The sequence below is a fragment of the Sander lucioperca genome, chromosome 2 (assembly GCF_008315115.2).
Source record: "Sander lucioperca isolate FBNREF2018 chromosome 2, SLUC_FBN_1.2, whole genome shotgun sequence".
In the NCBI taxonomy this organism is placed as follows: domain Eukaryota; kingdom Metazoa; phylum Chordata; class Actinopteri; order Perciformes; family Percidae; genus Sander; species Sander lucioperca.
In genome coordinates, this window is record NC_050174.1 from 26,714,562 (window position 1) to 26,731,772 (window position 17,211).

General features: G+C 41.7%; 1 protein-coding gene across 1 annotated transcript in view; it reads right to left on the reverse strand.

Moving 5' to 3' along the window:
• Positions 1–9,106: 9,106 nt before the first annotated feature.
• npr3 (natriuretic peptide receptor 3) overlaps positions 9,107–17,211 on the reverse strand; it is a 38,366-nt gene continuing 30,261 nt past the window's right edge. The window contains exons 5-8 of the mRNA XM_031300492.2: positions 12,477–12,571; positions 12,249–12,366; positions 12,060–12,144; positions 9,107–10,936 (exon numbers count right to left, since the gene is read on the reverse strand). Coding sequence (XP_031156352.1) covers positions 10,825–10,936; positions 12,060–12,144; positions 12,249–12,366; positions 12,477–12,571 — 410 coding nt within the window. The 3' untranslated portion in view covers positions 9,107–10,824. The remainder of the gene's footprint in view (positions 10,937–12,059; positions 12,145–12,248; positions 12,367–12,476; positions 12,572–17,211) is intronic.

Below are 17,211 nucleotides of genomic sequence, written 5' to 3' on the forward strand. Positions count from 1 at the left end.
CGAATTGCTCCCGATGCCATCCTTGTGAATGTTTATCTGATGAGCAGGTGGCTTCTTGTGTGAATGGTGCCTGTACTGTAAAAGCACTTGAGTAGTTGTTAGGACTAGAAAAGCGCGATATAAATGCAGTCAATTTACATTTATCAGACAGCTATAATTACTAGTTTTTTTTCTTCAAATTATGACTTTATATAAAAAGCATTTCAAAAGTACCCAACCTTGACAACCACAAAAGTTAAATGCTACTTCTAACAATCTGATAATGTCACATTAATATATCAGTTACAGCATCATTTTTCTGCAGAATGATTACTTTTACTTCTTTTACCTAAAGTACATTTTACTGATAATACTTGTGTACTTTAAGTTAAGGAGAGCTTTGAACACAGGAGTATCAGAGTATTCTGAGATAGTTGTATAGATACTTTTACTAAAGTAAAGAATGTGAATACGTCTTCCACCACTGTGCACCAAAGTGCAGGACTTTGACAGCTGAGACAGGGGTTCACATCCTGAGACCCACGTGTGGTTAGGTTTAGGCAACAGAAGCACTTTGGTTAAGGTTAGGAAAGGACCTTTTTGGATAAATGCTAACAAAATAAACTCGTCCTGGGATGTAAAAGACGTATCTAGGAATCATTTTGTTTCTTACAAAACACATTTGCAGTTTCCCATTAAACTGAAAGGTGTGGAGTTTAAAAGACATGGATGTTTATCTATTAAAAGATGTTATTGGTATTAGGGCTGGGCGAAAGGACGATATATATATTGTCAACCAAAATATTAAAATGGCTATATGGTATATATTTTTCTATATCGTTTCTATCACAATATCGAAAAAACAGTGGCCAAACTGCATTACAGCAATATTAACGCCATTAGGACACCGCTTTTTGTTCTAATCCTTGCACGTTATGTTCTACTTTTTATTTCTCAAGTTTTTAATTCTCACAGGATCATACAAGCATAGGCTTTACCATGTGGTTATTTCATATAGACTATTTATTGAATACAGAAAATTTGCTATATTGTTATCGAGATATGAAATGACTTAAATTGGGATAGACCATATCACCTACCCAATTGGTAACATAATGGGTATTGTAGTATCCAGTATTTTTGGAACTTGACCCATACAAGTAATTAAACGTCAAGATATATCTGCCTCTCCTACTTTGATTTTATCCATTCTCTTAAAAAAATCTGTCTCTTTCAAATTCCCCAACTGTATGGATGTACAATAATATATTTCCCCTTTAAGAAATAACCAGAATTACCTAAAACAGCAACAGGAGCACTGATTGGCCTGTCTTGGATAAAACACTCAAAGGTCCTTACATGATATGACTTGAAGACTTGGGTTGTGTACCTCAGTCAAATAAACTGGACTTAAATCAGAATGCGATGACATCAGTCTTTTTAATTAACACTTGAAATGCACTTGGAAATGACAAGGTAATACAAAATGTAAACCACACTTTGGTGTCATTCTTTACTTCAGATTTAATTAAATTCAGCTTTTTTTCTTTTTACAAAATGAACCTGACATATTTAAAAAAAAAAAAAAAAAAAAGACTTGAACTGGACTATTTAATTGTATATACTACCTCTTTAAATATGATATACTAACTCTGTGGTTGTTTTCATTTTGAAATCAAATTTGGTAAAGAAGTCTTATTTAGGGCTTAAACTCAGTTTGGCGTTTATGATTTGAATGTCAAGACTGGAGATCTACTTGTGATTCACGAAGCAATGGCATTATCCCACCTCTATGTTAACATGTTTCACTATTCACCGAAATAGCTTCATGCGCAAAGATAACACTACTGATAAATGACAATTTGTGTGAGTAAATCACTCTTTGGTGGCCTGTGAGCATGACTCCACTCCAGTTGACCCCTCCAAGAGGTTGTAATTGGTTTTGTTCGCAAACCAATACTTGTAATAACGTTGTAAGGAGACTTGCAGATGTTTAGCAGATTTTGCTTCCTGCTTTTGTGAAGATTGCTTGGATATTAAGGACCCTTTCTCAAACTGCTCTTTCTCACTAGCACTTAACTATGGAGTATGTCTCCACAAGAAACTCCCGTCACAGCTATGGATTGTTAGGGGGTGGGTATAAATAAACAAGTAAACTGTGGGATACGCTCACCGCTCTCAGGAAACATCCATTACCACGGATACTGATAAGACGCCTTGCTTCTGTTCCTGTCAGGTCCTGAGGCCAGCTGTTGTGTAATATGTTGTTTTTGCCGTTTCCCTGCAAATAAAGAATGTCTCCAAAACACTGAAGGTATGTTATAAAGTTTAAATGCATACATGCAAAATAACTTTGACCCTTGTTACAAAACTACATAACTGCTGGTTGAAAAACAGCACAGAATTAGGGAGGCAACTAGCTGGATCAGTGCAGACATAGTTTGCATTGGGATGAAAGTTGAAGGTGAATTATTGCATACCAAACAGAGGCAGGAGTATAGGAGAAGCCTAGAGCAATAAGGTAAGGAAGATTTGATTTTCTGTAGTAGTTACGGCGGCGCCCCTGTCTCTCCCCTGTGTTTCCCCGTGTTCCCCACTCTTCATGTGTCTTCCATGTCCACAGTTTGCCTCTCTGTGTGGGTGTGTGCTCTCTCACTCTCCTGGTTCAGAATCAGAATCATATTTATTACCAACGTAAGTTTTCACTTGCAAGGAATTTACCTTGGTGTATTTGGAACATACAATAAACATAAGGCAAAGTTTTGATACAGTCAAGAACATAAATGTAGAATAGATATATTACAATAAAAAGTATGTAAAAAGACTATGACAAAATAACAAATATGTACAACATAACATTTTTAGAAAAAGGGCAAAAGGAAGGCTGTACGGTTTAATGCAGCATGTTCTAAAATATTGATCAGGGGATGTGCAAAAGTTAACAGTATATATAATATGTGCAATGGTCAGGGGTTATAGTCCAGGATGTGCATTAATGTAACATGTAGTGACTGAGGGTGGGGGGTTAAAAGTCTGTCAAAGAATGTCAGTGGGGGTCCCGGGCCTTATTGAAGAGGCCCACTGCAGTCGGGAAGAACCTTCTTACAGTGGATGATACGCGGCAGTCTGCCCTTGTCCTTGGCGGTGGCAGCAGCGCATTAGATAGTGATGGAGGAGGTGAGGATGGACTCAATGATGGCGGTGTAAAAGTGCACCATCATTGTCTTAGGCAGGTTGAACTTCTTCAGCTGCCGCAGGAAGTACATCCTCTGTTGTGCCTTTTTGATTAGTAAGCTGATAACCAGCTTCCACTTAAGGTCCTGGGAGATGATAGAGCCCAGGAAGCAGAAAGACTCCACAATGTTGACTGGGAAGTCACCCATGGTAATGGGGGTAGGTGGGGCTGCATCTTTCTGGAAGTCCACAACCATCTTCAGAGCGTTCAGCTCTGGTAGCTTAGGTGTTCTGACTGCACCAGGTCACCAGATGGTCATTTTCCCACCTGTAGGCGGACTCATCCTCGCTTCAGGAGTTTGATGGACTGGTGACTGGAGGTGTAGCTGTTGGTGTACAGGGAGAAGAGCAGAGGGGAAAGGACGAGGGGAACCGGTGATGATGGTCAGAGAGTCAGAAACATTTTTCCCCAGCTTCACGTGCTGCTTCCTGTCAGACAGGAAGTCTGAGACCCACCTGCAGGTGTAGCTGAAAGAGCTTGTCCTTCAGCAGGGCCGGGATGATGTTGTTGAAGGCAGAGCTGCAATCCACAAACAGGATCCCGGAGCAGGCTCCTGAGGAGTCAGGTACTGTAGGATTAAATTCATCTATAGACCTATAGACTCTGTAGGAAACTGCAGGGGGGCGGTGAGACAGAACAAGACGCTCAAAAGACTTCATAACCACAGAGATCTTTAGTCCTGTACTCCTTCTTTTTTGGGGACTGGGATTATGGTGGAGGACTTGTGTAAAGGGACACAAAGTTCAGTATTGACCAACGAGCGTGAAGAGATGGACAAAAGACCACAGTTGATGTTGTATAAACACTCTATATCTTTATTGTATAATTCCTACTGATAAAACTGAGCTAAAAACAAGGCTTAAGCTGGGGGAGAGTTAAATTAATTAAAAGGGCCGAGAGTCAACTAGATAAAGGGAAATATAGGGCTATTTGTGACGGGGTGTGCTGCTAGGCTTCTTTCCCTGCCAAAGGTCACAACAAGGACTGCTGCACTATAGCTGATCACCGGTTCAGGGCTGGTTGGTTCCACACTTTTCTGATCTTGGGACTCTGTGATTCAGTTGCTGCTCTGGACCACACTGCTCCTCAGAAATGGACCCAGCTGTCTCAAATTGTAGTCAGTAGCTCCAGGAAGCAGAATGATTGATCTCTTACAAACATTTCACCAGAATTTGGACCACATCTTAGAGAGAAGACACACCAGCCCGATAATCGGGCGTCGGGCTGTCTGGCCTGGTCCGTGACTCGAGTCTGTTCAGTGTGTCCCGTGCCGTCGGCCGTCCGAGGAGCCGTCGGCCTTCATTTGGGCCGACCTGACATGTTCAGTCGGAGACAGGGCAGTCGGGACTCACCTGGAAATGGGGAGCGGATGAGCCGCTCAAAATCTGACGAAATTTTTTTAAACTGACCTTTGTCAATCTGAAATGAAGACAGATTCAGAAACTGCACGGCCTATTTCTCTCTTAAAATGTTTTCAGAAACACGTTTCGGTGAACTATTTTAGTCCAATATGAGATCGTATTCTGAACGAGCCGCCATGACAGTCTGGCTGTGAATTTCCGGAGAAAAAAAGAACCACGTGATGCATTCGTCCAATCAGCTGCCGGTTTTCATTTTCTGGGAAATAATCAGACTGTTAATGGAAACAATACAGAGCAGCGCCGCCTGCTGCTATGGAGACGTATTACGTTTCGTGCACGTGCAGAGCGTATGCTCGGCGTCGCCTCAGTGTGTTCTGAGGCATTTTTTGGACCTCGGGGACCCGACTGATCAGTCCGACTGACTTTTCTGCCGACGGTCGGCCCGTCTGGTTGGTGTGTCAGGGCCGTAGACATCCACCCACATTCATTTATACAACTGAACAGTGAAAACTGCTTTAAAGTTACACATGCAAACATGGTCTGCACCTGAACACAGGAGGAGGACAGCAGAATGACTTAGTGAGTGCGTGGTTGGTAAGATTCTGCAGATTGGAGGTCACACCCAAGCACACCTGTACACCACAAGCCCATCACCATGCAATTAACACCACACCACACATGGAGACCACAACCACAACCTTCACTGATCACTGCACACACAATATTAAACCCAAGTGTTCACAGAACACAAACTAGATTGATACAGATCTACCCTGTTACACTTGAAGCAGGCTGGTACGTGGCATGTCTCCAGTGAGGTGTTAAAGATGTCTATAAACACCAGACAACAGATCAGCACAGTGCCTCAGGGTGGAGAGAAAGACACAGTCTGGTCCGGCTGCTTTGCGGGGGGGTTCTGTCTTTTAAACAGCCTGTTAACTTCCCTTTAGTGGATGCAGAGGGTCGTTGTTGTGGAGGGGGGGCTTTAATGAAAAGGCCCCTGCTGAGGTGGGGGAGATGGAGCTGGAGTGCTGGAGCTGGTAGATGGGATCATGGGGGATGGTGTCAGGACTGTCCCATTGTCTTTCAAAGTGGGTAAAACTCGATCAGACTGTTTGCCAGGCCCAGGTTGTTGATGGAGTGGAGGGCTTTAAGTTTGTAGTTTGTGATCTGTCTGAGGCCCCTCCTGACAAAAGCCCAGTCATTAGCGGACGTCTTTTAGCATCTCTATCACTGCCTTGCTAAACCTGTAATTTGATTCTTTAAACATGTCCCTGTCCCTGTTCCCACTCCTAAACCCCTTTTCCTTTGAGGCGCTGACACACCAAGCCAATAATTGGCCGTTGGACAGTCTGGTGAGGTCAGTGACTCGAGTCTGTTCGGTGTGTTCCGTGCCGTTGTCTGTCTGAGGGGCCGTCGGCCTTCATTTTGGCCGATTTGACATGTATAATTGGCGGGGCGGCCACTGCCGGCAGTCGGACTCAAATGACCCATCTGATTGGTAGAGTACTATCCCGGAAACGGGGAGCGGAATGAGCGTGACTGAAATCTGACGAAAATCTTTTAAACTGACCTTTGTCGATCTGAGAGGGTTAGGGTTAAGACAGATTCAGCAACTGCATGGCCTATTTCTCGCTTAAAATGTTTTTTAGTACAATATGAGATCGTATTCTGAACAAGCTGCCATGACAGTCTGTCTTTAAATTTCCGGAGAAACCAGACCCACGTGACGTGTTCGTCCAATCAGCTGCCGGTTTTCATTTTTGGGCGACAATACAGATTAGCGCCGCCTGCTGTTATGGAGACGTATTACGTCTCGTCTTTTTGGTGTGTTCTAAGGCACTTTTTTGACCAACTCAAAGAGGGTCGGCCGTCTGGTCTGTGTGTCTGCAGCTTTAGCAACCTGATCTGTCTGAGTTTGGCTGAGTTTGGCTGTGAACCACTCATTGTTGTAACTCACCCTGGTGCGTGATGGTACACAGCTGTCCTCTCAACTATGTGTGCACTGTGCCTCCTGTACGTTGGCCTGTGGTGGAATGCAAATACCAACCACAATAAATTAAGCAAACTCACTGTGGGAGTATAAGGGTTTGCAGTTTATGAAGATTGTTTGCAGTTTAGGAGAACAGTGCTGTAGGACTGCTGTCCTATCATTACATCAGCCACTGTTGCGTACAAACAGATTACTCCACCTTTCTATTTGCCAGAGAGCTCGTTGTCACGATTCACTCTTAACAGCTTGATGCCTGCCAACTGCAGTGCAGAGTCCGGTATCGATCCACAAAGCCTTCATGAGGCACAAAACGGCAGATCTAGAAAAGTCTCTTTTTTTCTCCATCAGTAGATGAAGTTCATCCATTTTGCAAAATGAACGCACGTCTCCGCCGAACGCCATGTCGGCGGAGACGCAGTGCAACGGCTCTTCTCCCACTCAGTTTTCTCAACTATCGTGCTATATCAGGCCTCTAATTTAGGAATATTTGTGTATAGTTTTCCTCGTGTTCTAGTAACCTGACGTAATGCTTGTTTGTTTCCTGTACTCCAGCCTGATTGCTCGCCTGCCTGCTACCCCCCTGCAACCTCAGCCTGCCCACGCCTCTTACCTTCATCCAATCTGGTCTGCCATCCAATGTCACCTGTGCTATCACCTTCTCTCCACTCCACCCCCTTTTCTCTGTGGTCTCACAATACATCTTCTACTACTTTACCTACATCTGGGTCAGTTTGCTTAATTTAGTTCCACCCTTATATTAACACAACAGTAGTTCTATCAAAGACAAGAAAAACAAAGTTGTAGTTAGGAGTAAGTCGGTGCAGGAGGTCAGTGAGGTAGAAGGGAGCTAGGTTGTGGAGGGCTTTGTTGGTGATGAGGTGCATTTTCAACTGGATTCTTTGTTAAACGGTAAGCCAGTGGAGGTTTTGAAGGACTGGTGTGCTGTGATCTCTGGTATGGGAGTGAGTGAGCAGATTGGCAGCTGAGTCTTGATTTTTTTTTTGTTTTTTGTGGATTTTGGTTGATGCGTCCTACAGAATGCTGTTGCAGAAGTCGACTTGTGAGGTGATGAAAGTGTGGATGAGCATTTTAGCGGCTGAGAAGGAGAGGGATGGGCGTTGTTTTTAAAGGTCCAGTGTGTAACGTTTTTAGTTGTTCATTATCAAATCTGTGTTACCTGTCACAAACTTGTCCTTTTTCATGAATATTTACCTCCACCATCAATTCAAAGTATTCCTATTGGCTTGAAATTTTACATTTGCATTTGCATGAACTGGGGTAGACCAAAGCCCGTCGTAATAACAGCCCGTAACAAGACCTTACTGTATGGAGTGTGGGGTCTGGGAAACATTTTTGGTAAAGCTCTCAAATAAAAAGATTGAACTTTACTTTAATAGATTGTGCTCTTTACCTTTAGTCATTCATTTACATCCAGTTATTTCATTTGTTCCACCCAATTACTACATCATACTCACACATTACTGCATACCCCAAAAAACATTGAAGGGAGTTCAAATGTGGCAATGCATTGCGTGTAGCAGCTAAAACAGAATTTGTTGATGCATCTTAGTCCAAGGCTGCACCAATTTTCATTGGGTTTGTTAAACTTTTCTTCAACCTAAATTCTCTGCCTTTATAGTTCCATTTACAAGTCTGATTTCTTATTGTTTTCATTAGCTCTAGCCAGGTTAGCCATTGTTAGCAATACCAGTTTATAACAAAGCATTACACTGTTTGTTTTCGCAAATAACAGTGTAACATGTCCACAGATAGAAGTTGGACAGGACTGTGTGTATGACTGATTTAGTGAGACACAAATAAGACAGAAGTGCTTATAACTGTATGTTACTACAGCTCTCACAACTGTTGGTGCATGGGGCAGCCATGTTGGATTTTAAGCTCGGGGTACTCTGTGTACTCTGACTTTGACCTCGGAAAATACGACTTCCGAGTACAAATGGAACTCACTATTACAATAATAATAGATGCTAAAGAATCAGATACAGATAACACTACGTTTTAGTAGAACTGAAGGACTGGTCTCATGAATCTATAAAACATTAATTTCAAATAACCTTAACAAACTTACAATCATGCTGGTCTGGGAATGGGAATTAGAGTCTTGGTTTGGACTGGAAGTGACCTCAAAAATATGGTCTTGCCGTAAATGTAGCACAGCAGTTAATTATGAATTTGTGGTGAAAATAAGAAATATATGTAATATGTGCCTTTTCTGAAACAGGTAATTTTATTTTATTTTTTTTTTTAATTCTAATCGAAAGAATAAAACTATAATAAAATCCAAATCACTGGCTATTGTACAAATCAAACAGTCTCTACACTAATGTTATAGCATATGAAAAATATACCATGTCCTCGTTGGGATAGAAATGAGGTGCAGTTCAATTGTAAGATATGAAGGAGAAAATCATTATGAAGAAACCAAATAGGATGAAGTTTAATAAAATCACTATAAATTCAATATTGAGAGAAACATATTTTAAAATATATTTGTTAAATAACATAAAATAATTTAAATACATTGTCACTGTTAAGTCACTTTACCAGATACCAAAAGTTATTATAGTAATATTATACAGAGCTTTGAATAAAGCAAGTGAATAAAACTGTTTTTGAACCTAAATACAATACATTTGTTTATTCTCCGAATATTTCCCCAAACACACAAACTGAACCAGCAGGCTGGGTAGGCCATTTACCAAGTTCACTGTCTTTATTTTGCGTCTATAAAAACCTTGTCTTTAAATCCGGCTGAATAATTCAACCCAAATGACAGAGACTTTGCTAAAAAACTAAAGGTCACTAACGCAGAGTGAAATACTTTTTTCATGCAGTCACTACTGTTTATGGAAAGCATCTCACACTGCTTTTATAACACAGCAATATAATTAACTATCATTACTATCACAATTAATTATGATTTCAGTTCCACTTTCTGATAAGGAATACTGATGAGAAATAATGGTTTATAATTTGCAACTTATGTGGTAATGTTGATAACTCTTTCAATAATGAATGTGTCCTTAATAAGCCATTATTAGAAACCTTTGTGTTTTTCCTCCTTCAGCAGGAAACTTGCTTTATGTTTTTTAGCTTGCTCTATGAATCTCTTTTTTTCCTAGACTTCTATTTACTCTGGCCATCACTTTTGATAACATTGTACTCACCAAAGTCACTGGTGAAAACAGTTATCTTGCTAAAAAAAGATTCATCAGGGAACAAACTTGATAAGGATCAGACAGCTCAGATGATCAAAACTGATAGAAAAACCCAAGTTGCAATAAATTGTAGTTTTCCTTTAATTCATTGGGAGGATGGTCAGCTGTAAAGCCAAAACGAATACAACCCAACCTAAGTTGTTCTCTGGTTTATTAGGCTACTGCTCTATAAAGCATTATGCATGATTGATCAACCATTAATAAAGTAAACTTAAGTAAGTAAACAAAGTAGGCCTTATCAGAATGTAGAACCACAACTTAGTATGCAGGTAGCAATGTATTTAAAAGGAAATATTGTAAATGAGCCAATCTAAAGATGTAGAAGAGATGTACTCAATGATATGTGACCCAGTGTTTCTCATTTCTCATTTCAGCAATGAGCTCAGTTAGGAATGAGAAATTTGATTTGTATGGAGGCTGCTGGATCTCAGAAAGGTTATGGTGAACTGAAAACCTTACAACATCAGTAGCTTAATATCAGTAGCTTATAGCCTATCGATATAGATCTAGCCTATATCCCTTTTTAGTAGGTTAGCTCCAGCTGTAGCATTTCTTAAAAGTTTTGCTCTGCCATTGTTGTTTACCAACCTTAAACATGAGGCCTCTGTTTGTCCTGTCTTTTGACCTGAGAGGCAAAAGTAGACCTCACTCCCCCCACTAGTGCATGCAAATGTAGTGTTAGATACACAGTCTGAATCATTCACAGTCGTGATAACCACAATCTGAAAATAAAAAGTGAAACACATTCTTTAAAAATCCTTAAAGAATACTAGGGCCAAAGCTTTCTATACACCAATACAATCATATACCTTTTACTTTATGGAGAACAATCAAAGTAAGTGGTGCTTTGTGACTGTTACAACTGTCCTGAGTTACAATAAGTCAATTAACATTAAAGGATACAACACAAAACGTCTCATTTTTTAACAGCATGGCTCCACTGACAACCATTGCAAAGTCTTTGGTCACATTCAGATGTGTGATTCTCTGTGAAGGGACTGCTGCTCCTGCTGAGGATTATGCGGCTGAGAAGTGCGATCTGATGGAGTCCTCTCGTAACTGACGGTGCTTCCCGGTGTCACACTCTTCACTATGTGTGCGCCGCTCAATGGTTATCCTGTAGTTTTTTCTGCAGAGGAATCACATTAGAGAAATTTTTTTTTTTTTTTAACCTGTTCTTTTCTGTAGTTTTCACCATCATTCCTTTCAGTTTTCATTAAGTCTTTCTCACCAAGAACATTGAGAGTTAGGGAAGCAGCAGTTACACAGTCTTAGGCCGGTTACACACTGGATGCGTCGCGCGAGCGTGTCAGCTGGGTGGCGTGTCCGTTTTTATTTCGGCTCACATGTTAACAGGTTAGAGCTTACACACTGCCTGCGTAACACGCACGTCTCAGGAAAAAACACGTGCATGCTAGAAATAGAACCGACGCCTATTTTTCACGCGACACACAAGCTTGTTGGAAGCGTTTTCAGGCAAAATAGAATACAAAAAGATGTTTCTATGTCATTTTGACACAAATACATATTAATAAATGACATGTTGATGTTTGAAAGTCTCTAGGTTTTGACATAAATGCAGATATAAATGTAATAAAAAAAAAAAAATCAATTTTCAAATATTGCACCTGTCAATACGAACGAAATATTCCGTAGCCTATTTTGCCGTCAATACTGCCGACGTTGTCTTTGCTATAATCAAGTCAGTATATATTTATGTTTAACATAAGTATACTACTGCTTGAGTGCATTTTATCAATGGGAAACATCCATGTGTACAGACAAGGCTAGCAGCAGCAGCGCCGCGTCAGACACGTTTCTGGTGTGTAAAGACATAGAAAACGCCACGCAGCCGCCACGCAACTGACACGCAACAGAAACGCCACGCTCAAGCCATGCAGCCAGTGTGTAGCCGGCGTTATACTTATTTGGTGGTGAAAACTTGAAAATGATTATCTAAACTGTGATGTAACGGGCTAGAAGGGGGGCATAGCGTGGCACCGAGGAACGAACAAGCCTTTCCTGGGTGAAAGTGTTTTGTTTTGGCCGCCAAGTGAACTCCGCTCTCCGGCTGACCGAACGGCTCTATATCCATAGTGGTATTGGAAGGCTGATTTTATTCTTACATGTTCTGTTTTGTTGTGCATGATCAGAAAATTGACCGCTGAACCAGCCGACAGTACCTGACAAACACTGTAGTACTGAACCCAATAATATTATTATAAATGAGCAGATAACTATCACCTTGTTACCTGAAAAAGTAGAATGCTATAAGCATTGCAGTTCCTAGAACAGCTCCCACTATGACTCCAGTCAACGCTGATACTCCTAGTCCACCTGTTTGGAAGAGCAAAACATGTACTCTGTCAAACATACTGTACATAACATACAAATTCCAAGTTAAATTTCACAGGTGTCAGTAAACAGTTGTGTCCAATTACATGATTTGTCGGGTATCTCTGTGTGTGTTTTATGTCTTCCTCTCAGGGTGAAATGGTCAGCGTTGAAGGCAGGCAGCAGCTGAAAAGTTTCATTTTTACCAAAGTAGTTGGCCACCACCTGTAAGTTAGTATAAGATATTTTCATCCAGTTGAATTTTCACTAGCACATTTAGCATATTTTGCCTGTTAGCAAAGATGTAACAATGTTGGAATTCTACTTCTTCTTACCTCATAGGTTCCTGCCTCAACATTCGTCATGGCCATCAAAGAGAAATCTCCATTTCTGTCACCATTGACATCCATAGATACCTGGCCAGCGATTCCTGTCCACCACCATGAAAATAATGACAACATAACTTCTCACACTCCGAAGAAAATATAGGAACAAATGTTTTTGCCACTACTCTAGCTTACTGAAATGCCATTCCAGGACATATAATCAAACATTTCATTCAAACACACATTTTTTTCAAATAAAAAGCCCGTAGTCAAATAAAAGCTGGGTCTCAAGTAATGGCCGAGGACATGGGTGCCACGAACAAATTAAAGCCGGACCCAAATACAGGCTGGGAAAAAAAAAAAAAAAAGTAATACTCCTGGTGCCTGTCATATATTGTGCACACATAATGCACATTTCCATCCCTTTAATTGAACAAATTCACCAATATAATCATGCTTATTTTTTAACACTTTGTTGTTCTGGATTACTCATTCAGCAGTGTTATTGTCCCATTTGTAGCTACTGTGGGTGTGTGTTTATGTCCCAGCCAAAGCCATAGTAACGCACAAGTGCCACAAGATGGCAATAGCTACATTTGAAGTACGGTATGTCACTGACACGACACGTTCCTGCCAATAAAAGTCCTGTTAGGAAATTGATGGATTCTGTTCACTGAAATGCTACAGGACTTTTAATTTGGAATGCAAGAAATACTGAGTTTGAATTAACAGAATTATGCCAGGCAATTATGCCAGAATTAACAGGGCAAACCGGTCTGATAAATTAAGCCAATGTGAAAGTACCTTAAACCTGCATTCTATCCAATTTCCAGCAGAGGCAGAGTTCCCTTTTTGCAAAAGAAAAGTTGGCTTGTAAAAAGTCTATGAGAAAATGACCCTATTTCTCACTGGATTTATCACCTCAATAAACTTTTTTTTTAGATTTTCATAAAGAGTTTATTGTCTCAATTGCTAGTTTCAAGTCTTTGTAGTTTCAAGTTTGTAAATTGTCCCATTTATTTACAAATTGTTAATAAAGCAGGGGATGCTTTAGGGGCTTGGCTACAAGCCAACCTGTCAATCATGATAGAGGCTTAGCAATGCTAGCCATGGCATTGTGTACATGACAATAGCTGTGAACTTCTTTTGGGATGTTGTCTATGTTTCCGTCTTAAACTTGGACCCTCTCACTGTGTGTTTTGACTTCATCAAAGTTGATTGGAACATTGTGGTCGCCTAAAAATGTCTTGTTCAGCGTTCTGTAGCACCTTGCCAACCAAGCTAGCCCTTACATTAGCTGGTAACTTAAGGGAAAGTTTATTCATTTTCAACCAGATCTGTGTAGTGCCGTACATTCAGATGAACGTTGCCAAGTGCACAGAGGTCCGAGTTTACCTGCTGGTAAAAACTCCACTGGATGACTCGCTTCAGCCAATGAAAAGCGTTTAGCTTAGCGCAGTGCCATTGAAACCACAGACGATACTCTGCCCTCTCGTCCAAAAATCGTCACATCTGGTTTCAAGATACCAAGATGACGACAGCCAACTTGGCAAACTCAAGGCTTTAAAACTGCAGTCCACTAACCAATGGGTGACGTCACTCCTGCTACGTCCATTATTGTTTTACAGTCAATTGTTGATGGCACTATACAGTATACTGTATATCAGGAAGCATAACTACAGACCCATTAGTAGGTTAATTGTCACCAGGATGCAGAGCTAGAGTTCAGTAGGGTGATAGCCGCAGGAAAGAAGCTTCCTCTGAACCTGCTGGTTCGGGTGCGGAGAGACCTGAAATGCCTCCCGGAGGGGAGTGGGGTGAACAGTCTGTGGTTGGGGTGGGAACAGTCTTTGATGATACTGCGCGCCTTACGCAAGCATCGCTTGCCCTGGATGGCCTCGATGGAGGGGAGTGAGGAACCGGTGATGTGTTGGGCAGTTTTCACCACCCTCTGCAGTGCTTTCCGGTCATGGGCAGAGCAGTTGCCATACCAAACTGTGACACAGTTGGTGAGGATGCTCTCAATGGTGCAGCAGTAGAAGTTCACCAGGATCTGAGGAGACAGCTGGACCTTCTTGAGTCTCCTCAGAAAGAAGAGATGCTGGTGAGCCTTCTTGATCAGGGTAGAGGTGTTGAGGGTCCAAGAGAGGTCCTCAGAGATGTGGACACCCAGAAACTTGAAGCTGGTAACACGCTCCACCTCAGTCCCGTTGATGAGAATGGGTGTGTGTGTGTGCTAGCTTTAGACTTCCTGAAGTCCACAATGAGCTATTTGGTCTTCTTGGTGTTGAGAGCCATGTTGTTGTCAGTGCACCACAATGATAGGTGCTGGACCTCCTCCCTGTAGGCCATCTCATTGTTGTTGCTGATGAGACCAATCACCGTAGTGTCGTCTGCAAACTGGACAATGGTGTTAGAGCCATGTACAGGTGTGCAGTCGTAGGTAAAGAGGGAGTAAAGGAGAGGGCTCAGCACACATCCCTGTGGTACGCCGGTGTTCAGGGTGATGGTTGAGGAGGTGTGATTATCTAACCTAACAGACTGAGGTCTGTTGGTTAGGAAGTCCAGAATCCAGTTACAGAGGGAGGTATTGATACCCACTGAGTTTGGTGATCAGTTTGGAGGGGATGATGGTGTTGAATGCTGAACTAAAGTCAATGAACAGCATTCTCACATACAGTTGTGTTCAGAATAATAGCAGTGTGTTTAAAAAAGTGAATAATGCTCAAAATCCTTAGAATAGTTTTTAATTCCATAATCAATGCATTGGGAACACTGCACATTCTATACCAAATCAAAACATGACCAAAATTGATCACGTTTGTGTTATACCTTTACAGAAAGTGAAGAAAAAGGAATATTAGGCTGTTCAAAAAAATAGCAGTATTTGCATTTTTCTTTACACACTCAAACATTTAATGTATAAACTGAAAAAATTTCTCAAGGGTTTGCTTTACTTTGAATCACTGCACTAATATTTAGTTGCATAACCATTATTTCTGAGAACTGCTTCACATCTGTGTTGCATGGAGTCGACCAACTTCTGGCACCTGTGAACAGGTATTCCAGCCCAGGACCATTGAACTACATTCCACAATTCCTCTGCATTACTGGGTTTTGCCTCAGAAACAGCATTTTTGATGTCACCCCACAAGTTTTCTATGGGATTGAGGTCTGGGGATTGGGCTGGCCACTCCATAACATCAGTCTTGTTCATCTGAAACCAAGACTTTACTCGTTTACTGGTGTGTTTTGGGTCATTGTCTTGTTGAAAGACCCATTCAAAGGCATTTCCTCTTCAGCATAAGGCAACATGACCTCTTCAAGTATTTTGATGTATTGAAACTGATCCATGATCCCTGGTATGTGATAAATAGGCCCAACACCACAGTATGAGAAACATCCCCATAACATGATTTTTGCACCACCATGCTTTACTGTCTTCACAGTGTGCTGTGGCTTGAATTCAGTGCATGGGGGTCGTCGGACAAACTGTCTGCGGCCCCTAGACCCAAAAAGAACAATTTTGCTCTCATCAGTCCACAGAATGTTGCGCCATTTCTCCTTTGGCCAGTCAATGTGTCCTTTGGCAAATTTCAACCTATTCAGTACATGTCTTTTTTTCAGCAGTGGGACTTTGCGGGGGCTTCTAGCTGATAGCTTTGCTTCACATAGCCTTCTTCTTTCCAATCAACTTTTTAATCAAAGTCCGTTGTTCCTCAGAGCAATGTCTGGAACGACCCATTTTGCTGAGTGTTTCAGTGTGAAATGCACTATAACCAGCATGCACAACATTTGCTTCCTTCCTTCCTTAAATATAGGCCATAACTGACACCTGTTTCTTCACAGAATCGATCACCTCACTAATTGAACACACCACTGCTATTATTTTGAACATGCCCCTTTCAATTACAGATTCAATTACGCAGCAGCATGCATGTCATGACTGTTGGGTCTGTTGGTTTTCTATGACTCTACAACACTTACTAGGAAATGATTTGCCATGTAGAAATATCATTTCTACCAAAAAATTTGATTTATGAGGTTAGTGATGTTGGACTGCTATTATTTTGAACACAACTGTAGGTGTTGCTATTGTCAAGCTGGGACAGGGCAGAGTTAAGTGCCGTGGAGATGGCATCCTCTGTGCTCCTGTTCTGACGGTAGGCAAATTGGAAGGGGTCCAGTGAGGTTGGTAAGCAGGTCTTGAGATGGACCAGGACCAGCCTCTCGAAGCACTTCATAATGATGGGGGTGAGTGGGACGCAGGGACTTGGGCTAGTGACATATTAAATATGTCAGTCCAAACCTCAGTCAGCTGCACAGCACAGGTCCTGAGTACATGTCCGGGGATACCATCACGACCAGCAGCCATGCGTGCATTAATCCTGCTCAGTGCCACATGCACATCGGTGGTGGAGAGTGTGAGGGGCTGGTGATCTGCAGACCACAGCCTTGATGGCCACTTCCTTGTTGTCCCTATCAAAGTGGCCATAGAAGTGGTTCAGCTCATCAGGCAAGGAGGTGTCGGTGACAGGGGGAGTAGCTTTGTAGTCTGTGATGGCCTGGATGCCTTGCCATATGTGTCGGGGGTCAGAGTTGTTCTTGAAGTGGTCCTCAATCCTTAGCTTGTGGTTGTGCTTGGCCTTTTTGATGCCCCTATTCAGGTTAGCCCTGGATGAGCTATAGGCTTGAGCATCACCTGATCTGATTGCAATGTCTTGTGCTTCCAGCAGGAGTCTGA